We start from the raw sequence: 25,550 nt of genomic DNA, 5'->3' as shown, positions 1-25,550 counted from the left end.
ACCTCCTCTGTTTCGTCAGCACGTCGGTAGACCAGTTCATATCCAGTGATCTGGTTGTCAGGACCCACTTGGGGTGGGGCTACCCAGGACAGCAGGATACTGGTCTCAGACTTGGCCTCGCCCTTAAATTGTAAAGGTTGTGATGGAACTAGAGTGACAGAAAGACAGATTCAGTCAGGAACACTCTCGTCATTATTAAATCAATTTATTGCAACATGTGGAAATGCACTTAGACTCAGCATTGCTGATTAGATGCTCCCTGAACAGGGAGCGCTAACTCTTAGCCCATACAAGACTGAGCCTAAGCAAGACATTGAATAACATTTGAAACATTTGAGGCTGTTCTACTCTGATCCAGAAAGATGGAGGCTGAGGTGGAGCTGATATGACTATCATGTCCTGCATGATCTAACACTTGATGCTCCTGTCTCTTACCTCCAGTCTTGGCTATGATCTGCAGGTCCTGGGAGAGCGGTCCGTCTCCTACTGAGGTAAAGGCCAACACTCTGATGTAATAAGTCTTGTTAGGGGTCAAACCCTGAATGGTGATGTAGTTGGCACTGCGCACCATCAGCTTCTCCCACTGCACAACACAAACACATTACGACGCATGACCGCAGCAGTCGACATACAGGTGCACAGTGTTCAACACACTCAGAAGCAGTGGCAGAAGAAAAACTGAAACCATTTGACATTGTCTAGTGCGAGGTACACACCTGGTTGACTGGCAGCATGTTGTCGGAGGTGTAGTACACTCTGTAACCCACCACCTGTCCATTAGGTTCCTCAGGTTCATCCCAGTGGATGATTGCTGTTGTTGTGCTCAGCATACGACCTCTGACCTGAAGAATAAACAGGATAAGATATTATTAGGGGGTGGGCAGTGGTGCACTGTATGAAATGTGATTTCTATCGATGTCGTGCTTTTCTTATTTTGTTATTTATTATTATCTTTTCTACGTTTGAAGTGTTCCTTTCAAACCGTATTTCATGCTGCAGCAGCACGAGTAGTACTTTGATTAACTCAGTTTCTGCTGTCTCTTTATTCTTTCTCGCTCTGTCACTTCACACATACAGTATGTGCATGCATACACAAACACAGACACACCCACACACACACACAAACATATTGACATTAGACACATGTATCACTAAGGACGGATGTGAATACCAGGTCTGAAAGGGGCTAATGCCTTCATCCTAACCTGTCGAGGAGGCGAGGAGGGAGCCTGCTCGGCTGTGCGAGCCTCCACCGCATCGCTGGAGGGGCCTTGCCCGATGGTGTTCACGGCTGCAACACGAAAGTCATAGTGGGAGTAAGGACTGAGGCCGCCCACACTGTAGCGCGTCGTAGCGATGCCGTCAATCTCTTTATAGGGATCCTCCGAGCCTTTGGCACGGTGCTGGCAAGAGAAGGAGAAGTCAATAAACTAAACTACTTGTGAGATAAGAGTCAAATTTAGGGAAGAGGTTTTGGTTTTTGTGAATGAAGTCACTTGTGTATCATTCTTTATTTCAGTACAAAGTTACCAGAATTACATATACATGTACATATAAATATATATACACATATGTATACACATATATACATACATACGTATATATACGTATACATATGTATATATATATATATATACATATACATATAAGCTGTTAATAACAGTTTATGTTCCTATAAAAATATAGCAAAGCCTTAGCTCCAATTGTGTCTCAGATGAGTAAGGCCGTGTGAAAGGTTGTGCATGAAAAAAGAGCAAAAATTGTATGCGCTTGTGTGTCTGTCACACACCTGTATGATATAATAGGAGACAGGCTCTGGGTTGCCAGAATCCCAGGTGAGGGTGATGCTTGTTGCAGTTCTCTCTGTTACCACGGGGATGCCAGGAGCCTTTGGCAGAGCTGAAAAAAGAAAGCATCAGAGAGACGAGTTAAAAAGTCTTGAAAAACAGTAATGAGATAAATCAGTTTGATCGCTGAACAAAACAAACCCTGTCAGTTCAAAAACTCATTAAGTTTCACTTCAAAGACGGTTTTTGAGGAACTTTATATTTAATCAAAATTGAAAACCATGTATACTGACAAACTAAATACAGACACAGTGATAAGATCTAACTGGATCACAATCAAAGAATACAGCAATCAGAGAATGATGACAGCCTGAGTGAAATACAAAACCTACGGACAGAAGACTATTTGAATTAAATATTAACATTTCTCAAAACATACTGTATAACAACAAAATACTTCCTTCCCTTCCAAGATTAATTCAAAAAAAGTTTTGATATATTGCAACAAACTGAATTTCTCTCTTTTTTTTAATCTTCAGAGTATTTATTATTTACTTAATTTAATATTCACTTTGATTATTCATGTCTTCAGTGTGCATGTGTAATTGGAGCTGTCATGAAAGAGAATTACTTTACTCACTCATCTTGCTTTTATTTCTTTCGTGAGGGGAAACAACTTAAATATACATCAAGGGCCTATTTACAGACCGACAACACTGCATTATTGTGTCCTAAAAAAACACTTTGCTCTTTTGAATAAAGTTATGGCTCACTTGAGGTAAGGTCAAACTACCACTTCCTCTCTTGTCTACTTCCCCTTCACATGTGCACTACAAAAGGGCAAGGATTTCCATGTAACCACTTAAAATGTGCATTGATACGGATCAACACTCAAGCAATTTGTTTTAGCAAATAAGTGGTGGGGATATTGGCCATTTTCATGAGAAAACTACACTATATAGACTAAAGTATTTGAACGCCGGATTATTACACCACCAGCGACCGTATTGATGTATTAAAACGCATATACAGCACTTTCACATGGTGTTGCCCCAGCTATAATGGATTCAATAATTCTTGGAAGACACTGATGTTGGACGAGAGTTCATCCCAAAGGTGCTCGATGGGGTTGAGGTCAGGGCTCTGTGCGGGCCAGTCAAGGCCTTTCACACCATACTCAAACCCGTCAAACCATGTCTTCATAGTCCTTGCTTTGTGCACTGAGGCACAGTCGTGTCGGAATAGAAAAGGGCCTTCCTCAAACTGGTGCCACAAACTTGGAAGCATAGCTAAAATGTCTTGGTATGCTGAAGCGTGTGGTGTAAAGCCTGATTGAAACACCTGAATTTAATATTTAACAGGCGTGGCCAAATAAAATTCATCCTGTGCCGTTTCGCATACCGGTCTGACCGAGGGCCTATCTGTGAAGACTGTGCATCTTTTCCCCATGTGCACATGGGTTTCCTCTGGGTACTTCGGTTTCCCTCCCACCGTCCAAAAACATGCAGAGGTTGAGTGGACACTCATATTGAGTATAGGTGTGATTGTGACAGTGAGTGGTTGTTCGTCTCAGTGTGTTTGCCCCGTGATGGACTGGCGACCTGTCCGGGGTGTTCCGCGCTTTTCGCCCTATGTCAGCTGGGATTGGCTCCAGCTCCCCGTGATGACCCTCATGTGGAGGATAAAGCAGTAGACAGTAAACGACTGGCAACCCATGCCGCTTTGAGTGGGTTTTATGTGACGAGGTAGAGTGGGCTGGGATTGACAGGCTCGGACTGGTTTAGTAGCACAGCGTGCTAATGCATCATATAGTCATAATATACAACAAAGGTTACAAAGGTAATGGAAGCAAGCAACACTTTTTGGGTGCTTTAAACAGCATGACCCAGATTTCAAGATGGGAGCCTGACGCTAACATTACTCCCACTGTTAATAGAAAGTTTCCGACAAGAAAACAATTATTACAGTAACAGCCTGGGCTTATGTGTATTGCACACATTCTTTTTTGCCACAGCAGGGAATGTTATACTCAATGTCTGTGACTGCAGAGCAGCGCTCATCATTTTTTACGATGTTCTTGTTTATGTCTTCTAAGAGCGTCTCGGATTGCAATTTCAGTAAATAACATTGCTTGCTAGCACCCTTCTTCTCTATGGGAAACCCAGGCACGGCACAATATTAACTTTATCTCCCACCATGTTGATTATCTAACCAGCGAAGCGCAATCTGTTTTTATTGTGTCTACATACAGGTTTATAGTCACTACAGTAGACCACACTACACCACTGCCCACACAATAGTTTATTTGAACAACAACACAAAATAGATATGTTATTTAGAATAAGATGTTAGTACGTGCTTAATAATTACTAATAAAAGGCTAGTATAGGCTAGGCTACTTATATGCATGTTAGTAAGCACCTAGTTAATGGTGAATATGTGTTCCCTGATATAAAGTGTTACCAAAATGTTTTTTGCATAAATAATATACAGTTTTCTTTATGGTGACCAGTCGTGACATCACCCATAACAATCAAAACTCCTGTAGATTTGCAATGTGATGACAAACAAAGTTCTGCCAGCAACCAGGCAACTATTGGATGACATCAGCTGTCAATCACACTTATATGTTCTGTGCGTCATCATCTATTTCCCTTTAAACAGAAACATAATTTACAAACCCAAAACTGGCCATTGAGACCATTAACCACTCAGGAAAATGTTTAATTCATATGAGAAGTAGGTTAATGTTTCCTGAGTTCTTTTTGTATTACAATCAGGATGTATTTTCTTACATCCTGATTGTCTTCACCGAGAACACCAGTGGACTTGATACCGAGTCAAATGGCCAAAAGCCGGCCAACTAGCAATTGGAGATAAATAGGAGAGAAATAAGCCACTGTCAAGAATATTCACCCTATACCAGTATCACTAAAATAGTTAGAGTTTTAAATTATACCTATCATGTCATGAAATATTGTGATATTTCAGTGTACTGATACTTTTTTCCATACGCCGGTGAACCCACCTTTCACAATAATCTGTGCCACCGCCTCAATCACGCCAAGTGTTGACATGGCAACACACGTGTAATTGTTAGACTGGCGTATGTCCGTCAGCTCCAGGACATTGCGGCCGATGGGCATGTCATCCTCAGGCGTGAGGTCTTCTGCCCCCAGCATCCACTTCACGTAAGGCATGGGTGAGCCAACTGCCACGCATGTGATGTTGACGCTTCCCCCGGGCATAATCTCGCTGTCTGCTGGGGGGATGGAGAAGCGAGGGGGGACACGGCGCACTGGACCAGAAAGCAATGAAAGCAGGGAGGCAGAGGAGGAGAGAAGAGGATTAGAAATTCATGACAATGTTGTTGAGTACAGTGCAGTACCATGCATAACAATCAGAGTCTATATGCAGTGGGATGATTATTTTTGTTGAGCTCTGAAATGAAAGTTTATGGCATTCAAAGAAGACTGTGAGCATTCAAACACTCTGATACATCACCACTTGGGAGCATGTGATACCAAAATGTTTTATTCATGGTGTTTTTAGGTGTGCTCCATTAAATATTTTATGAACTGAAACACAAAAGATGCTCACAACAAAACTCACAGGAAACACACACATGCACTCGCAGGGGAAAAGTATGAAGAAGAACATGGGGTACAGCATATCTTCAAGGAATACACTGTACAGGCAGGTTCAAGCCTTTGTCACCACACGTAAAAAAAAAAACCCAACTAAACACAAACACAAACGGCAGTTTAACAGACTCAAAAGAGCCACACAGTCTTTACAATACCAACCTTCTCGCAGCTCTGCAGAGGGAGGTAGGACAGAGCACGGTTGGAGAAGATGGAGGAGGAGGAGGGAAAATGGAAAAGATCAGAGAAGAGACAGAAGAGACAGGGAGAGAAAACAAGTTTAACAAAGGTGCATGGCAAGGTGACAATAGACATAGGAAGCGACAAAGAAAAAGGGTGCCAAGAAAGACAAAGTCAGAGTGAGGAGCTGAGAGCGAGAAAGAAAGAAAAGAAGAAAAAAAAAAACAGGCCGTAAAATGGCCAAGTTTGTTGGTGAGAGGCTTCTAGTGCCAGCTGCCTCCATAGCTCGCCTGTCAAACACTCACTGAGCAGCGCCGCAAGATTTTACTGCCCCTGCAAACACTGTTAGACACACATCACTGGCTCTGTCCTGTTTGTGGTTCCTGTGTATACACTGCACATTAAATGTACACATTATATATACATGTCGACATGTATAGTGTAGTGCACGACATTGTTGTCATCATATGTGTGTTTCTGTGTATGTATCCAGTCTTGTAATAATAATGATAATAATAATAATAATAATAATAATAATAAGAGGAATATTATCTGTATTTAAACAGCGAAGTTAAGTGCTTCACAAATTGACATGAACCAAAAATCACATGACCAACAATAAAATGAACAAAAACTAGAGGATATACTAGATATACTATACTGTACTAGGAATGATGTTGCAGAAAAGTTAACCTAATGAAAGTTTTTTTTCCCTTTTCCTTTTTTTGAACAGAGGACAGACAATATCAATATAAATATAAAATTGCCTCTTACATTCAAACATTTGTTGTGTATGAGTGTGTATGCTTGTGTGTGAAGGAACTGAAAGAACTGCAAAGAACTGAAACGTCCGTCAGATTTGGGGAGAAACACAAATCCGGACAATGGTTTGGAAGTTTGCAAAGGTCTAAAGGCTAAGAAGGAAGAGCAGAGAGATTAACTGCCCTAGTTAAACATTCAGCTCTCGTCTGGAAACCCACCCTATTTGATGACTCCACAGCTAAATACTTATAAAACACAGACGGTTTAATAGCAGTGTATCACACTGCTACGATCACGAATCTAATAAATGTATGAATATCGTCGTTAACAATGGGATCCTTAAACCTAAGTGCTCTAATTAGACTGGTTTTTATTCTCCTCTTACCTCTGACATAGAGGTTAGCTGGGGTGGAATAGCGTGTCCCATCGCTGTTGGTGGCAACACACTCATACTTCCCTTGGTCTGACTCCTCGCTCATCTCTATCTGGAGGGCACCTGGATGGATGGAGGGAAGTAAGAGAGGAGGAGTAGAAGAAGGGAGCGAGAGAGGGAGAAAGAGCAATCACACAAAACCACATTTTAAAAAAAGATTACTGGGTTTAGTCCTTAAATACTGTACATCAACATATAAATGGTAAAAGCTGAAGAAAGGGCAAATGTATCCGAGATTTCAGCAAAAATAAGCTGAACTGTGTGTGAGGAACAAAGGAAGCTAAAAAAAGGATCCAGGTCTATAGGGGCACATTAAGACGTTTTTACCACCCTCAGCAGTACTGCCTAAAACATGGCTCAGCTTCCTGATTTAGAAATGGGAAGACAAAAAAAAGTTCTGATACAAAACCTACAAAAACAGAGAATGTAGTCTTCATGCAAGGCAGAAACAAAGAAACCAAGCAGCCAAAATGTGGAGAAATCCAGACACAAGTATGTTATTTACAATTGTTCTTTGCTGAAAATTGAGATGCAGTTATTTTAGGGAGTTTCCAAGGATATAATTTGACAAATATATTGCCATGGCAATTCTAAGACATCTCTAACCCTTTTGGATCCACCAGTGGGATCAGGAGTGTGATGTGATTTTAGAACCATAAGGAGGTAAAGATATCAACCGACCTCCATCAAGGCCAACAGATAAAAAAAGGAACGACATACGCAAAGCCTTGGGAAGGGACCAGTGCTTTCTCGCTCCCTGAAAATAGAAAAACTGTCAAAAAAGTCAACCAGGTTTTTGATTCATTAAAGATGGTGTGGTAAGGCAAAAAAGCGCCCATTAAAACTTTATCAAAAAAGTGGTTGTTTGGGGCGTTTTATTGGTAATGAGAGAGAAAAGAGAAAGTAATGGTAAAAACCATGAAGAAATGTATATGTGTGTGCAGGTCTATGAGTTTATGTGTGTGTGTGTGTGTGTGTGTGTGTGTGTGTGTAAGCCCACTAGTGTCTGCAAGTCTGTCTGAGTCTTTGCCATCTGGACTTTTCAGGCTGAGCGAATAACAGCTGGGAGGGAAAACAAAACTGGGACGTTTGATTGGGCAAATATAGAGAAGGTAGAAGGCTGGGCCAAGTTCGGGTCAAGACCCAAAAAAAGAAGAAAAAGGCACGAAAAAAAAAGAAGTAAAAGTAAATCGGGTCGTTAAAAAAAAAAAAAGCAATTAAATGTGATAGTACGCTTTCCGACCTCAAACTAAGCAAAACAAACAAACGTAAAAACACACCATGCTTTAGATAGGAGACAAAGACTATGTTAAAAAGCTAAATGACGTTAAACTGATGAACACTGAAGAGAAATCACAGTATGGCAAAGAAGAAAGCAATGGACGTGTGTGCTATCAGGTGATCGCTGAGGCTGGGATGGAAAAATGAAAGGATGTAGAGAGGATGGAGGACGAGAAGAGGGGAAGTGATTAAAATCATAGTATAATGAATTGCTTGCTCAATTCCAATTCCCCCTCTTGTCCCCAGCCCACTGTAGATCTAAAGCAGCTGGATGGAATGATCGATATGGCAGAGTCTTAAATCTTTTGGACTATATTGATTAACCCATACAAAGCTGCTTTTCAAGATCTGTGAGACAAGCAGGAACTTGGGGTTGAAAAGGAATCGGGCCACCGTGTGACGTTGATCCTCCCAGCGGTCTTACCTCGTATGGGCGTGCCACCTGAGTGGGCAATGAATGCACGAGATTAGAGAAGGAGAAGAAGAAGAAAATGTTAGTACCACAGAAGGAAAAGGGGCACGGTAGGGAGGGGGTTGAGGGGGCTGGGGTGGGGGACTAGGATTTGTGTATGTGGGAGGGAGTAACTTGGTAAAGAAAAGAGTCAAATTAGAGAGAAGGACTCAAAATATAGATCCTTAGAGTGTAAGAGGAAGAAGAGGCATCAAAGAAAAAGACAGAATAAATGAAGACAGATTAAGCCTGAGGAGAGAAAGACTAGATTCTGGAGAGACAGAGTGGCAGACAGTGACAGAGCTAAAAGGAGATGGGTTATTGATTTGACTTCATTGACTTGTAGAAGGGGCAGATGTGGTCGTAGGAGTGGGGTATTGTTCACAGCTGGCTCTCTAAGAAGTAGACTTAGAGTAAATGAGTAGAGTTAACTGCCCTAAATCTAAACCATGCTCTTGTCCTTCTTATAGACCAAGAACAAGGTGTAATCCTAACAGCGGAATCAATTAAACAAATCAAAGAAATCCACTCTCCAACACTGAAATGCCATTGAAACATTAGCTCTAAGATTCAATTATGCTGTTTTATATCTGAAATATTAGAGATTAACTTGCACATGGACAAGGCCAAGAGGAAAAGAGGGGCGCCCCTGAGCAAGGCATCCAATCCCCATTGTTCCCCAGGCGCAGATAAGTGCTGCCCACAGCTCCTGGCTTGTGTGTGTTCACTACTGGTGGTGGGTTAAATGCAGAGGTCAAATTCACTGTCACTAATTGGTGTGTGTGGTAAAAATGAAACTAACTCTAATTCTAATTTTAGTTGACAATGTCTGACATCAGCTGAACTGTCAACAAATAAAAACATCCTGTGTAAAAAAAAAAAAGTCCACTAGCAGTAAAGCTGTGCATAAGAGAGAAAGACACACACACACCATTCTCCCTCTAACAGTGGCCTCAACTAACGAAATAAAGTGAGGCCGCAATAAATGGGTTTGGTGTGGGTGCTGCAAAAATGTTTTTTACCATTAACATTTCAAACACTGAAGGTATTTAGAAATTACGAGGTAATAGAGAACGTGAAACAACTACCATTTATATTCATTTCCATTTGATGTACCTGTGATTTTCTCAGTAAAACATTTGGTCAATAATATATCAGAGGGTAGTTTAAACTGAGGCCACTGTGATATCGTCACAACACAAAAAGTAGAGTAATAGGCAGTTTAAATTGCCTGTATTCATTTTTAATGACTATCAAAATATTAATTTATGAATCAACACCTTGGTGTCTCACTTTGTCTCGCAGCCAAACATCTAAGCTTTGGCTGACCACACACTCGCTTCATAATGTACACACAGTGATATATTGCAAGGTTTGATTCCTATGATAAAAGCAGGAAACTGGAAATGACAACATTTATGACAAAATGTCATCAATGAACGCACGTTCAACAGTGTTGGAGCATCGAAGGGTGGATTTACTGCACTGCTCATTGTACCATGGTTTATATTGTGGCCAGACTATTTTTACATGACTGTAGCCAAGTTTGGTACAACACCGCACTACAGTTAGACAGCACTGTCAAAGTCTACAAGCCTGAAACCTGGCAGCTATTGATTTTCTTAACAGTCTTCTTAACAGTCATCTGCAGTATTGACTGGTAACTTTATACAGCAGAGAAGACAGTGAGTGAGTGAATGACTGAGTGAGTAAGTGAGTGAGTGAGTGAGTGAGTAAGGGAGGGACAGACTAATTGAATAAGAGAAAGGAGTGGAAAAGTAAACAGGCGAGTGTGGGGAGAAAATTATTGCATTTCTTTGGGTGTGGAGAAGCTGCAGGTGCACAGGTGAGGGTGAGGTCGTCTACCTCAGGGGTGACAAAGATGTGAGAGAGTTTGTGTGTGTGTGTGTGTAATTCTGTAACATGTATGGTACTTTAGCCTGCAGAGATGAGCGTATTTCTCTCTCTGTGCCTGTGTGTGTGTGTGTGTGTGTGTGTGTGTGTGTGTGTGTCACATTATAAATTTGTGTGTGACTGTTAGTAAAATGCATGCCATGCATTTTAAAAACACCTCAACATTTGTAAAGGTGCAGCAGCAGCAACAGTAGCAACATTAGTGTATACAGAGAAGTGGAGAGTGAGGGTGTGGGCCTTGGAACAGCAGCACTTACCAAAGGACTCTGTGGTTAAAAAGATACAAAGAGAAAAGAAACAGCATAGACATGGCATTACAATCGGACCCTTAGTTACACAGAGGAGTTGACTTTGTAGAAACACCTTATACAAGCACTGGAACTCCAAGAAAACACGAGTCATGAATACTGATCATTTACACTGAACTGTGGCTTCAACGCCGACTACTCTGCAATCATCACATACTGTAGTAGAAGCAATTCTAGATAGCTGACATTTTAAGTTGTAACAGTTTGTAAAGTTCTACATTTACTGTTTTTTATTTTTGCTTCATAAAATAAAGGTCAAATAGGGAGTGTAAGCAGGAAGTGGGTGGTAGAGCCAGAGACTTAACACAAACATAGGGACAGAAGCCAAGAGGTTGTTATCTGTGAAGAAGCCAGAGAGCTGGTTGTCCAACCACAAGAAAAGGGGTTTTGGTTCCAGAGTTGGTCCCTGGAAGCAGAGAGGGGGGGCTGAGGAGGGAGGAGGCTACGACAAGTTGGGATTTTACACACTACTGTGGCTATAGAAAGACTGATTGAAATGGATCGAGTTGCTTGACCTGAACAGAATTTCTTTCCGTGTTTTTCCAAGTAACAAATTCTGTCAGTGTATTTCCTCAAAAAATGTCTTCAAACCAACGCAAGACACAGTTTCCAGGAAATAGGGAAAAACAAAAGGTTATTTGATCATTTAGTCACAGCAGTGAGCTATATTAGGGAGGCCAATTCCTCAGTGCATACCACCGCCACCTGGGTTTACCTTCCAAATTCTGTCAGTCAAGAAAGTTGCTGAGATGTGAGGCATGTAGCGCTTGGATGCGTGCTGTTACAAATAATTCAATGTTTTCGTGAAAAGTGAACATTTGCGATGGTGATATGCACGGGAAGACCTCAGAGAGTTGGGAGAAAAGATGGGAGTTCACTTTTGAAGGCCTTGAAGAGTTCAGATGGGGTTGGCAACCACACACAGTCAACTCATACCACAGCAGCAGCAGAGAGGGGCAGCTGAGGAACACAGCCAGCAACCACGGTGTGGAACAGCAATAAGAAAGTGGGGTGAACGAGGACAAAAATAACAGGTTTGCGGGACCAGAGAAATAAAATTGGGGCTGGGGAAAGGCAGAGGGGGGATAAAAAGTTGGAGGGGAAAAAAGCAAAGTAAAGGGGGGAGATAAAAGCCAGGATTTAAGAGAAAGGGAAAGAACGGTGGGATAAAAGCATCATCATACCTGAGCGGAGCTGCTTGATTCGTCCATTATTATTGGACGTGTTGACTGGCAGGAAATCCTTGAACCAGGTAATTTCTGGATCAGGGTTGCCACTAGCAGCACAGAGCATGGTGGCAGTCCGAGAACGCTCCACCACTTTCAGTTGGGGGCCCATGTCTATGGTGGGGAACCCTGAGGGTAGCTGGTCCTCTGGAAAAATCAGAAACACAAGTCAAACAGAGCAGCTTTTTATTAAGCAGTGGCTTTCAACGTACTGTCCCACAGTCGAAAGTAGAGAGTGCGTTTGTTCACACCTGCCATCGGAATGTGTCTTCACTTGTGATCAGATCCCACTTTTCTTTCACTATATGCAAATCCAAATGTACTTAATTTCTGTTTGTGAAGACCAAATGACGTTTTTTACCAGTCTGTCTATCCAGATGGGTTTATTTTCAGTGTGTTTTTGTGTGAGCGAAACATTACACCATGTACCCTTTATTTTATTTATTTATAGTTTATTTATGACCATAAACATGTTGCTATGCTGTTTGTGTGTGCAAAATACCACGTAGAACAACTTGAAACTGACCCATAACAACATAACATAACAAATAGTCTGGGCTCACTATAGGAAATACAGCGAAACAGCTTAACCCGTGAACTGACTAGATTCAAAATATGTTCTGCACGAGCCTTGAGGCAATCCAGCAGTGAGGTCAATCAGAATAAGTAACATTATATTTCACCTGACAAACTACTTCAATAAACCCTTAGGCAACTTGCTTGTCAAACTGGAATCAATGCTAAGTCAAATACTCTATTCTGCTGGGAACCAGCTACACTTTTTTGTCCAGCTGGATCTATTGCCCTCAGCGCTCTTGAAGAGTTCACCCACTGCATAAAATCAAATGAGTATAATAAAGTGCATCCATGGGGATTCGCACCCTTTTGGGACGGCATATCAAAATGCGATGCCGCAGACATCTGAGGCAATTACATCAAACATGAAGAGTCTTTCCAGTGAGATAAAGGAAATCAAAGGCAGGGGGGGCAAGCTTCATTCTGCACAAGAAGGAGACTTAAGAGAAGACGGGGACTATGCTTGGAGGACGGGGAGGATCAAAGGCGACAGAACTCTGTCAAACTGATAAGATTACTGTATTCACACTGGGAGGCACATAGGTGTAAATTTTTTAAAGGGACTTGAAAACTGTGAGGTAAAAAACGTCTGATTCATGAGTCATTCACGAAAAGTGGATAAAGATATGAGACAAAAGGAGCAGTGGAGCATGTGTTGCTGCATGTGTCTGAGATGTATTTGATCTAGAAGGCAATCTATTTTAATATTTACTCTACTGTCCCTCGTGACGTTATCCTGCTCAACCACAAAGAGCCTCATTAACGGGAAACCCTAGCACTGAGCACCTCACCAAGGAGATGCTAATTCTGGTACTAGCCCATCGAACCGTAGCCGGCGGGTCATGAGACGCTGGCTTCGCGAGTGCATGTGTGGCCTTTTAACAGCTCCAGTTTCAATCAATCACGACACCCAGAAAAATGGAAACAGACATGATAAACCAAGAGAACAAGATGAGAAGGTGTTTGTGTGCGCAAGTGTGTCTGTGTGGGTGAGTGGTGAAGGAGGGCTGAAGTGCAAAAGGGAGAATAAAGGGAGACAAAGAAAGAGTGACAGAGAGAAAAAACAAAGGGAATGAGCAAGAGAGAAAACAGACAGAAAGAGAGGGGGAGAACAAGGGACCCACACAGCATAACAATTCTGATATCCCTCCGCTTTCATTATGCAAACGCTTACTTCAAAGCCAGCCCCTCGTAGACAGGAATAATGCATTCTATTTCATCTACCTGGGGTGGGACAATGAAGAGAGTTAGAATGCAACTCCCAGAGATCATACATATTTCCTTTTCCCCTCTTCTACAAACCATTCACATGTGAAAAAATAAAAGACAACGGGAATACCACATGCACCGGAAGAAAATGTAAACGTGCACAAACACAGACGCACATAGACACACGCAAGTGCGCACGCATTCACACTAGCCTTCCACCAGCCATTACTGGGACAGGTGTAAGCAATGCCAAAGTGTATCTGGAACAAAGCTGCTCCCCCATGTGTGTGTGTGTGTGTGTGTGTGTGTTGCTGAACAGTAACGGTTAAGAACCCCCTGAGGTCAGAGCAGATGTGTAACCCTAAACTCCCTTGTTGACGGAGCCTTCCACACATCCCACTGTTTCATTTGGATGTCCTCCCACTTCAATGTTTCCACTGTGAGCTATCCAGATAATTTCACAGCTCATAGAAATCCTGGTCTCCTAATCATGGGAACGGCTGCGCGAACACTGTCCTCTTTATACGAGACCCAAAATGAAATCCACACACATTGCTTGCTGGGGTTGTCATCTGTGATTCTGGAAGCCTGGCCTTATAATCATGGGAACTAAAGTATGAGCTGGCTGCTGTGTTATATGTGCACCTGCAAACAAACCTGTGTCTGTCGCTCAATATTGACACAGCGGGATCATCAGTGATGCATTAATACTTGTATAATACATTGCAATCCAATGACCTGACACTGAGTCATCTTCTGAGAGGTTACAGTTTTCTTTGTGCCTCCATTTTCGTTAAAGTCACAATTTTGTATGTTATCACAACTGCTTTTATGAGCGTCACCTAATCAATTTCACTAAAGTCTTGCAGTTTTAAAACTTTGATAGTTACATAAATCCTCACAGTTTGGTGACAGTGCCATTGTTGGGTCTAAACTAATTGCTCCATGGCTGAACATGGTTTCTAAAAGAAGCGTCAGTGGATGAGATTTACACACCCACTCTCTGGTTAAAGTTTGACCTACCACAAACTGAGGATGTGGTAGGTCCAAATAACTTATTTCACTTTTATAAAGTGGTTCAAATTATGTGACCCCAGTGGTCAGGAAAAAGCCCCACAAATTTAAATGCGTGCAATTAGTTAAAACCTAACGTTTTCAATTTACAACTTTGTTTTTTTTTTTAACCACATCCTTTTTTTTCCCCAAGACATGCTCTGATTCACCGTCAACTTTTAACCCAGTCATGAATTATACAGCACATAAGGCATGTAACTGTTCTCAAGTTCAGCCATTGCCAATCACACACATTGACTGGAAGCTAAGATTTCAATTAGCCTGGTATTAATCCTCAGTAATTAAGCCACCTGACCTTAACACTGAATCCCTGCTGTCAGACAGTCAGTCAGACAGTCAGTCAGTCAGTCAGTCAGTCTGTCAGTCAGTCACTGGAGACTCTTTGCAGAGCCAGGGGAGGCGGAGACACATGAATGACAGGACTCTCTGTGTGCCCTGAATCAACCTGTGTGTGTGTGTGTGTGTGTGTGTGTGTGTACTCTGCAACTGACATTTGGACCGACAATCTATCAGGAGCTATTAGTTGCTCCCAGGTGGCCTCTCATTCATCCACAACACAATGACTCCTCAGAGAAGAAGAAAAGGACTAATGACTACAATCTACTAATCTAAGACTAACTGTCTTAGATTAGGGATATTTTGTTTGTATGTGCAGTTGTGTGTAGAGCTAAAACAATTAATCAATGAATCGATTATTACTCGATTACTAGATTAATCAACAACTATTTTGATAACTGATTAATCGGTTCAAAGCTTTTTTCATGATTAAAACATGTTTTCCAATTGTTTAAGCTTCTTGAATGTGAGTATTTTCTTCATTTCTTTGCTCTGGATAACAAAATAAGACATTTGAGAACATCATCATTTCCAGGTTTGACGAACACCGTTTAACATTTTTGAAGGTTTTCTCACATTTTATGGACCAAACGATTCATCGAGAAAATAACTGACAGATTAATCGATTATGAAAATAATCGTTAGTTACAGCTCTAGTTGTGTGTATACGTGTTTATACGTGTGTGTGTGTTTATGTGGGACATTCTTGATAAAGACAGATACAAGCGAATAGGATCTTCCCCGACGGGTGCCAGGAAGACAAAAAAAATATAGAGCAAGTCTGCACGTACACACACACATACAAACACACATAAAGTGCACATACAAAGACCCATGTGATACAGGGATGGATGGATGGAAGGATGGATGGATGGAGCAAAACAGTACAGAAGATGCAAAGAGTGTTCTGACATAAATAATTTAGAGGCTGCTGTGAAGTAGACCTTAGAGAATGTGCAGCGACAGAGAGAGAGAGAGAGACAGTAGGCATAAGGAAGGAAGTGTATAAAAGATATAGAGAGAAAAAAACTTAAGTACAATGGGATGAACTTAGGGAGACAAAAAAATAGATGAGACAGAAAAAGAAGTGAGTGTGTAGCTCTGTTATTACCCCTCAGACAGACGAGAGAGAGCGTAAGAAAGATGGTGAGAGAGAGAGAGAGGGAAAAAGAGAGCAATGGTAAAACAATAGGAAGCACGTCCTTTTCCCATGAGTATATACTGTAAAGGCAAGCAATGTGATTATCCACACTCGAGCAGCTTCACTCACTAAGACACTCTTGAGCTTCAAACTACCGGTACATAATGTTCTCCTAATGGACTCCACTAACACTAACATCACTATCTGCATTAATGGACTCTCGCTAACACTGATACAACCATCTACAGCGGCGGACTCCAGCTTACACTTGTATATTTATATCGCATATCTACATCGCCTCCCCCAAAAAAAAAAAAGATAAAAACATCCTAAGACCTTCTAGGATGAGCTTTGAATGACATTTTAAACTTTATCAATCAGAATGTATGAGGAGCTTGCCAATAGTCAAGCTAAAACCCATTTGTAATGTATACATTCATCCTGCCCATTAGGGTGTAGACATTATTATGCTTTTGTAAGTACACAGTATGTGCTTACTGTAGCAGAGGTGACTGCTCTATGACAGCAAGGGAAGCTCTGCTTCCTCCAAAATGTCATTAAATAAATTTACATTTCATGACTAACAGCGACTTAAAGCGTGATCAACTAAATGAATAGTCCGTTCGGAATCAGCTGTTCATCACAGATCGTCTGACGCCATTTTCTTCTCGTACATTCCCACATCGACACGGTGCATTAAAACCAGAGGAAGCTCAGCTGCTCAGTGTTATCACTGTGAGATGTGGTGAGCGGGAGACACTGGTGCTGATTGGATTCATGTGGCAAAAACTTCACTTCCAGGGAAGCTCGGCTTCTCTGGAAGTCAATGGAGCAGTGGGTGGAATATATGTACAAATAGCTTCTCCTGTTTTAAAGACCAGCAACTGAGTTATAATGAAGAATTATCAATGCATAGGCCTAAAGTAAATCATACTGTATAATAAATGACTACGTGATATTTGAAGTTAATATAATATATGGTAACATCTATTATGATGTACAGTATGACTTGAGTCATTATCTATTCATACATTCATTGCAATAAATAAACAAAGAATGCTTCACAGGTGCAGTTATAGTTCATGATTTATACAGCATATGCACTTAAAAATGCCCTTACATCTACTTTTGTAAATAATTAATTAATCATGTATGTATACCTCCTAAAATGAAGGGCATTGAAATAATAGTTTTTATTTCATGTTGTTAACAGTGATTACAGAACTGTGTTGGACAGCCTGTGTGAGTCTGTACTAACCTCGAAGAACCGTTAGTTTTGTGGAAGCGGTGATCTCTCCGGCAGAGTTGGAGGCGTGACATTCGTAAACAGCCTCATCTCTGGGGGTCCTCAGTGGCTGGATCCTCAGGACAGAGCCGGACCCGTCGTCAAACTCGATTACCTGTTAGATGGAGAAATGTCCATTTATCATACTCTTTATTTCCACTGTCTAGTTTTTGTTTCAGTTTTCAGATAAAAGCAGGAGCAGAGCAAAACTGAGCTTAAAGGAAAGTTACCAAGAAACCAGAAAAACTACTACGGTATTAACACCTTAATCAGGAAAAATCTTAATTCATGTCGTAATAGAGGTTATGTGTAATAAGGTGTTAATATGTACTTAATAATTACTAATAAAGGGCTAGTGTGCTATTTATGCATGTTAGTGAGCACCTAGTTAATAGTGAATATGTGTTCTAAATGTGTTCCCTAATCTAAAGTGTTACCACAACTTCATATGTGCTTGCTTTGTGCATAAAAAAACTGCCGGCTAAAACCTTTGCCACACCAGCATTATAAAAGTAATATGTCAATGGTACAGACTCTTTCTTCTTTGGTCAAAGCTTCAACCTCTAAATCTGTGAAATATTGTATTGTGGTTTATGTACTGTATACAGGCTGCAGGCTTGATTTCAGCTGAAGCGCTGAACCCTTGCTGGTATTTATTTTATATTCAACAGTGTTTGTAGCTCAGTGATCAACAGTTCATTTTAGAGACAAAAAAGTTTTTGAAGTTTTTAATTCAATAAGGGAAGCTGAGGGGACAACCCCTCACAAACGTGAGAGCTCTAGTCTGGTTTAATCCTTAGCCACAGGGCATTCTTGTATCAACAGTCCAGGATCAATCACTACACCCATTAAAATAGATTTACAGCGGCACTGCACCAGCTGCCCTCGAATTAGGAAGGGAATTGGTAAGAATACAAATATCTGGTGCTCTTTTCAGACTAAGGATATGTAGTAAATTCACATCTTTCAACATTATTGGATTGCATATATTAAATGCTCCCGCACACGTTTAATTCATGCATGCAGTGCATCTGGTTTCTGAGTTCCGAGAAGGTTCCTGCTGACTGAAATCCAATAAAAACAAATCCCACAGTAACTCCTGATGGACAGGACAGCAAAAAGAAAAATACAGTGCGTAGGCTAGATTAAAAAATAAAATATCTCCCCGAGTGATTTAATCACAAACAGGAAGACAGCAAGATGAACTTAAACCTGGGAGGAAACTTGACTTATTAAAGTAGAAAAGCACCCTGAGCTCAGGGTGACACGGAAATGGGTGGAAGAGAGTCTGGTTCAACATCTCCATCTAGGAGTGAGTTGTGAAGTGAGGTGGAGAAATAAATCAAAGGTTAGAGCCTGCAGGAAACTAATAAGGCTGATCATATAAGAATCTCATATACTGTAGCCCACAGCATCATCTGACATATGAAGGAGTCGAGGTAGATAGCGTTTCACAATGTTGTATAACCTTTGGAGTACAAATCAAGAAATGCAGGTAGTTGATGTTCTTGTAATTCCAGTAAAAAGGGCTATTGTGTGTTGTACAAAAATCAAAGCACATCCCCTTCATTATTGAGTTAAAAGTCAACTTTCATTGCAATAATGATCTGGGGCAATAAATCCCTCCTCGCAGCGAACACGCCGATTTGTCATCAAAGGAAAAGCAGTGGCGTAACTAACAGCCTTAATGACTGCCCTGTTTCATTTAAAGCATCTGTGAGATCTCAAAGATCTTTTCAGTTTGGTGTAATTGGCACCGTCACGTGGAACTAATAAACTCACAACATCAAGTCTGATGGACTCTGTGTAGACTGATAAATCAAGACAGTATACAAGAATAAAATGTCATCCATCACCTCGCATCTTCTTGATTCACTTATGAGTCCATAAAATGCCATGCATTGTAAATGTCAGCAAGTATTTACAAGTGAGGGTAATTGACAAGGCAATGCTTTGCTTTCCTGCTTGATCAATTGCTTTTATTTTTGTTTTCTTTGGCGTTTGATGAGCAGAAAATAAAGTATAGAAATCTCTCCTCCGTCCGATATTAAGCAACCCACAATTACAAATGCGTGACTACCATGACAACTGCTAGTTCTGTTCTGATGACTCTGAACCACCCATCCTCATATCACTTTATGACATTTTCTGGGCAGAAAATCCGTGCTATAACAAGGTGTCCTAACTCGGTATCATACCTCAAATCTCTGGTTGCTGACTTTTTTGCCTTTTTTGTTCCAGACGATCTTGGGCTGAGGATCCCCTGTGGCCTGACACACAAACGAAGCCACTCCCCCCTGGACTCCTGTTTGGTCCTCTGGGGTTCGTGTGAATCTTGGGGGTGCTGTGTGGAGAGACGCAAGTTAAGTGAAGTTAAAACGGTATTTGTACAACAACAAAAGCAGTTTGTGTGTGTGTGTGTGTGTGTGTGTGTGTGAGAGAGAGCGAACACATGTGGATGCAATCCAGAAAATGACAGCACATCACTGTCAGTTATTAATTATGACATACATGTGCACATGTATATAATGCAATGGATTATTGTGCTTTTCTGGAGTAAATGCACTTAAACCACCGAATACCTCTTTATCTACAGCAATAATCTGGTCTTTATGCAACTGCAACACATATGTTTAAAAACTACTTTATAACTGAAAAAAAGGACGAAAAAGAGAATGCCAGATGTGTGTGTGTGTGCATACTGGTATTTATGTCATTGTGAGGACCAAACAAAATTTATGAAGCAAAGGAAGCAAGGACATTTTGGCCGGTGCTCTTTCAACTTTAAGAGCCTTTTCAGGGTACAGACTTGAGCTTAGGGTTTCACTTAGGTTCAAGTTAAGGTTCGGCATTTAGATGTAATGAGTAAGGGGTTAGGAAAGGCAATAAGTATTCTTGCTAAGGATGTTGTCCAAGAACTTGTGTGCGTGCTAACTCACTGTTGAAATCCAAATTAAAGCAGAACACAACATTGATTTTGTATGTTTTTGTATGCAAGTCTGCATGTATGTCTACGTCTGTACGTCAGACCGCACTTGTGGGCGGCTTTGTGTCTGGATGTATCGTTTTTCTGCCTGTATGTGTACATGTCCACCACGTTGTCCCCTTTGTCCCCAAAGAAGATTAATATTTCCATACTATAAAGGATTTATAAAGACTTACTCCTGACATGACTACTTAAACCCCTCACTCCATGGATGCCAACAATATCATAGGCACAGCGTTCTTTGGATTGTGACATCATGACATCAGGAAGATTCGGCACGTCAGTCGCGGCACGTCACAGCCAGCTCGCCTAATGGCATTCCAGCCAAACCAGAAAATCCCTACTTAAGGGCTTACTGCCATCTGCCCTGACAAAGGGAGAGAAATTGCTTTTTGCTGTTAAAATGGAGGGAGACAGAGAGGGAGAAAACGCAAAGCTGTTGAGAGAAGGAGAGGAAAAAGAGAGCGTGAGGAAAGAGTGGGGAGAGCAGAAGAACAGAAGAGTGACGGAGATAAAGAGAACGAACGAGAGAGGAGAGACAGATGGAGAGCTGAGTGGGTGAGGGAGAAATAAAACATGAACAAAAGAAGAAATGGCCATACAGAGTAACCTGGAGAGGATCTGTGTCGGAAACCTTGTCCTCTTACTACTGGGGTCCCTCAGGGTTCTGTCTTGGGCCCTCTCCTCTTCTCTCTGTACACCAACTCTCTTATTTCTGTTATTCACTTTCATGTTTTTGCTATCACAGCTACGCTGACGACACCCAACTCATTAGCTTAAATTAGCAAAAATGCATATCCAGTGGAGATATTAGCAGGTGAAATGTGACCATGTGGCTTTAAAGGAATGATTACAGATCAATACCTGGAAGTAAAAGCTGAAATGTTGAGCTCTGGTCATGAAAGGACCCTGCACTGTGACGAGAGCCACATAACCAGCAGTCCAGGTTGAAGCAACATGGTATCATCTGAGCCAGTGCACGGAAGTCAAGAAAGTGTTTTCTCAGCCATGCTGCTCTGCATGTTTTGGATGTTTACCAGGAAGAAGCCTTTCAGAGTTGGAGTGACAGCACATGACGGACTGCATCAAGGATGGACAATGTCTCACTACATCATTGTCATCTTCATATGAATAATCTTGTAAACCCATAACTATTCAGTTACTTCTCACATATAATCATCATTGTATATTGCTATAAAGCTCATATGACAAATCTATCATTTATAATTAGAAGTGTTTCATTGATACTGTTTGCATTTTAAATTGTGTTGGTCTTCACTACAGCTTGATCAGTTTTCATGTACGAGTTTAGGCTCATTTAACATTACCCAAGGTAATGTGTGTGATTTATTCCAGATTCATTTACAGTTAAATGATGCAGTAATATTATTTTTTTTACTTTATTCCTCTACATCAGTGGTCCCCAACCTTTTTTCCTTGAATCCCCCCAAACCAGGGCCCCCTGACCCGAACCCTTGTCCAGGGTGTGCACACAAAAACAATAAAGTACAAAGTTTAGGTTTTTCTTCCTATTCTCACAATGTATAGATAAAAACTGTCCTGTGCTTCCGTTAAATCAAAACCAAGGTATTGCCTTGTTTTCTTTTTTTGATCCCGGGGAGTGTGGTACTTTTACGTTTCTCACACAACAGGAACGTGATCAGGACAAATAGGTTAATAAATTGAAAGGTGGACCAAACAAATGATAGTTTTTATTTGGATGATACTGACTTCTGATTATTCAGTGTCTGATTGGGATGCACAAATATAATTATATTAACCTCACAAACTCAGAGCAGTCAAAGCTCCGTGCCCCTCCCCATGTGATCTCTGGCACCCCCTAAGGGGGACTTGGACCCCACATCATAATATGTTTTATGATGTGGAATGTACCAAACGGGGGGACTGAGGGAGAATTTTTTCACTCCTACATGTTGATAGTGTGAAGGATACAGACTGAAATGTTTGATCAGCGTGAGTCATAATGAATTTCAAAAACCTTACTCCAATATTAGTGTTTTTGTACATTAAGATTATCACATGACAGTCCTGAATTATTACAGATAATTTCACATTGAGTTTAGTTATCACATACCACATATCATATTTTTTACATACAAATATATGTTACATATCACTTGACTCATATATGACAAATCATCATATTTCATAGATACAGGGTGTGTCTTTTATGAGAGTGTACGTTCTGAAAGGGGGCATATGTGGAAGTAAAATTAGGAAAGGTCAAAGGTCAGTGAACAAAACAAGGAGCTGAGCCAGGAAAACATTTCCTAAGTGTTAAATCACAGCATTGCTCAGTTGGTTAGGAGAGATCTCCCTGAAGTTATCGGATGAGTCAATGTTTTGAGTAAAATACGCGCACCAACAGGACATGCTGACCCCTCAAAAGTGTTGGGAGTGGCTTCAGCTGAATTCCTGATAATGCCCTAAGTAATGCCATACACACATGGGTGCACTCTCATTGAGGGATGTGCTGAGAGAAGGTTGGAGTATAAAAGATTGTTTATATTTTAGCTCAGGAGAGACTATTTGACTGTTGCTCCACTGCTGTGGACTTCACATCTGTCTGCATTGTCAATTATTTTCTCCACAACAGCAAAACCTTTTGAGTGTTTTCCACAGTCTGTTCCCAAATCTACAGACACTTAAGAGCAAAATGTGTCCACGAAAATAACACTGCTGCACGTGCAGGTATAAGACAGGAGCCTGATCCTAACAATATTTGTCCACTCAATAAGTCCATAAGTTGTCCATAAGCAACCTAATGCATTGCAGACACTACAGCAGTTTTCTTTTTCTTTAAAATCGCTACATTTTTTTATTATGGGAACAACTGATATCAAAAAGGTGTCTTCTAATCATTTTCAGCAGGCTGTATACTGACACATGTAATGCTGCCTTCCAGATGATCCGCTGTGGCGACCCCTAAAGGGTGAAGCCGAAAGAGAAAGAATGTTTTTGGGGTCAGAATCTGTCAAAATGGAAGGAAATCAAATGAAGGAAATAAAAAGGAGCTTTTTTAAAAAAGAATAAATAAATTAGATCTATGTGGGTATTAAGGTCACATGTTCACTGTGCATGCCTGTAATCAGGGAAAACAAGCAGTGACCATAAAAGCAAGTCAGGGAAGCTGTCACTTGATATTCCAAACATCTGTGAGAGATTATGTTCAATCAATCAAAAAAATTATAACATCATAGCAATATCACAAAACCTTTCAAATTAAATTAGTTTGAAGTTGATGGTGTTATTAGTTAGAACAAGTTTGCATCTCCAGGCGATCTTCAGTGGCTTTCAGCTCTGTCTCCAGCTGCACACTCTTCAGACCTGCTATATGCTTCATCTCTATAATTTCCTGAGACAATGACTTGCAGAGTTCATTTCTTTCCATTTGAAGCTTTCTGAATTTCTGTTTCAGTGCTTTATAATCTGTTTTGCGAGCATTCAGCTGCTTTTCTTTGAAGTTCTGATAGACGGTAGAATGAATACTTTTGAGTATGTTGACTTTTAGCTCTTTTTGAACAGCGTCCTTGTCGACCTTCAGGAGACGCTCAGCAAGACATTTATTATCTTCCAAAATATTTTTTTTCACAGTGTTTTTCTGCTTTAGTGACATATTCATTTTGTCCATAGCTGTCTTAAGTGACTCACAATTATCCACTGTGGGCTGTATGTCTGTAGTGCACTCCCTTAAAGCTTTGAGAGAGTTGTTGTGGTCTTCTATGAGCGTAGCAATGTGCCGCTTCCATTGATCCTTTATGTCACTGAGCTCCTCCTTCCTTGTTTCCTCCAACTCTTTCAATTGTAATCTTTTCTCATTGGTGGCTCGAATTTCTGCACGTTGCTCCTCAAATTTGTTCCTTGTTTGAATCTTTTCCTCCTCATGTTTCAGTTCAAGCTCCTTGATAATATGGTCGTAATCCATTTTCACGTTTTTCATGGTAGAATGTATTGTGCTTTTGAGCTCAGTCTCTAGGTGTTTTTGCTCTTCCCATCGCTGGCTAGTGGAGATGGAAAAATTAGATTTTACCTTAGAGATTGTCTTTTGTTGTACATGTAGGAGGTATGTTGCCTTTTGCTTGTACAGCTCGATCTCTGCTTGATGCCACCGCTCATCCTCTTCTATCTCAGTGTCTAAATTTTTCAGTTCTAGTCTAAATATTTGTAGCTCTCTTTCTGTGACCTCCAGAGTGGTGTGGATCTTGTCCCTCTCCAGCTGAAAGTAGTTTTTATCTTTCCTCTCCTTATCCAGCTCCTTACGAAGGTGCTCAACCTCTTCTATGAGCCCCCCCAGGTTCTGTCTGTCTACTTCTGCAGGCTTTTTACCCGCACCTTTCTTTTTCGGAGGCATTGTGTTTTACAGCTCATATAAAACAGAGAATCAGTTGTAGTTCTTGAGGGTGTTCTTGGTGTTTTACGGCAGTTGGCATCAGTCACATTGCAGAAACGCCCTCTATATCACCTCACTGTTCTATCTCCAAGCCTTCAAACTGTGGAACGTGAGACTCATACTTCGGAATCCTGTTGTTCAAAGGCATTATGTCATAACTGAATATGTCACAACATTGTCATCGATAATGTACGGGCAGCTGTACAGGCTGTACACCAAGAGCTGCAACATCTCTTGGTGTACGGCCTGTTAAATATTATTAGAGGAAGAATTATAATGTAGATTAAATATATATATTTTTGAGGCAAGAACAAATATGCCCAGCCATGGAATAACTAGGAACACTCTCACAATATTTTTATTAGCTTTTCACTGTTACAAGTAAAGTATAATTACACAATATTGTACACAGAAATAAAAAACAAAACATACAAGTAAACAATACAAGACAAACAAGTCAAAAAAACAAAACAAAACACCAGCTCAGATCCATATAAATAATACTAATAATGTGCGGTATGAGCAGTCAAGAAAATCCTTGCAGCA

At 40.8% G+C, this 25,550-nt stretch overlaps 2 protein-coding genes across 2 annotated transcripts in view; both read right to left on the bottom strand.

Moving 5' to 3' along the window:
• Nucleotides 1-19,945, bottom strand: part of LOC122770959 (receptor-type tyrosine-protein phosphatase delta-like) — a 70,591-nt gene extending 50,646 nt beyond the window's left edge. The window contains exons 1-13 of the mRNA XM_044028195.1: nucleotides 19,806-19,945; nucleotides 17,581-17,722; nucleotides 11,945-12,133; nucleotides 10,710-10,718; nucleotides 8,512-8,529; nucleotides 6,759-6,869; nucleotides 5,594-5,605; nucleotides 4,816-5,085; nucleotides 1,790-1,899; nucleotides 1,206-1,403; nucleotides 717-842; nucleotides 436-583; nucleotides 3-148 (exon numbers count right to left, since the gene is read on the bottom strand). Of these exons, the coding sequence (XP_043884130.1) occupies nucleotides 3-148; nucleotides 436-583; nucleotides 717-842; nucleotides 1,206-1,403; nucleotides 1,790-1,899; nucleotides 4,816-5,085; nucleotides 5,594-5,605; nucleotides 6,759-6,869; nucleotides 8,512-8,529; nucleotides 10,710-10,718; nucleotides 11,945-12,098 (1,302 nt within the window). The 5' untranslated portion in view covers nucleotides 12,099-12,133; nucleotides 17,581-17,722; nucleotides 19,806-19,945. The remainder of the gene's footprint in view (nucleotides 1-2; nucleotides 149-435; nucleotides 584-716; nucleotides 843-1,205; nucleotides 1,404-1,789; nucleotides 1,900-4,815; nucleotides 5,086-5,593; nucleotides 5,606-6,758; nucleotides 6,870-8,511; nucleotides 8,530-10,709; nucleotides 10,719-11,944; nucleotides 12,134-17,580; nucleotides 17,723-19,805) is intronic.
• A 3,919-nt stretch (nucleotides 19,946-23,864) lies between these two features.
• On the bottom strand, nucleotides 23,865-24,965 carry LOC122770958 (dynein regulatory complex subunit 4-like). Its single transcript, XM_044028194.1, has one exon. The coding sequence runs from the start codon at nucleotides 24,963-24,965 to the stop codon at nucleotides 23,865-23,867; it is 1,101 nt and encodes a 366-aa protein (XP_043884129.1).
• Between the last annotated feature and the right edge of the window lie 585 nt (nucleotides 24,966-25,550).

The sequence above is a fragment of the Solea senegalensis genome, linkage group LG6 (assembly GCF_019176455.1).
Source record: "Solea senegalensis isolate Sse05_10M linkage group LG6, IFAPA_SoseM_1, whole genome shotgun sequence".
Classification (NCBI taxonomy): domain Eukaryota; kingdom Metazoa; phylum Chordata; class Actinopteri; order Pleuronectiformes; family Soleidae; genus Solea; species Solea senegalensis.
Note: the sequence above shows the minus strand (reverse complement) of the source record. Positions and strands in the feature narration are given on the sequence as shown.

What these genes read in the sequence shown, in the direction of transcription:
- LOC122770958 (XM_044028194.1), bottom strand. Translation starts at nt 24,965, where the DNA reads ATGCCTCCGAAAAAGAAAGGTGCGGGTAAAAAGCCTGCAGAAGTAGAC.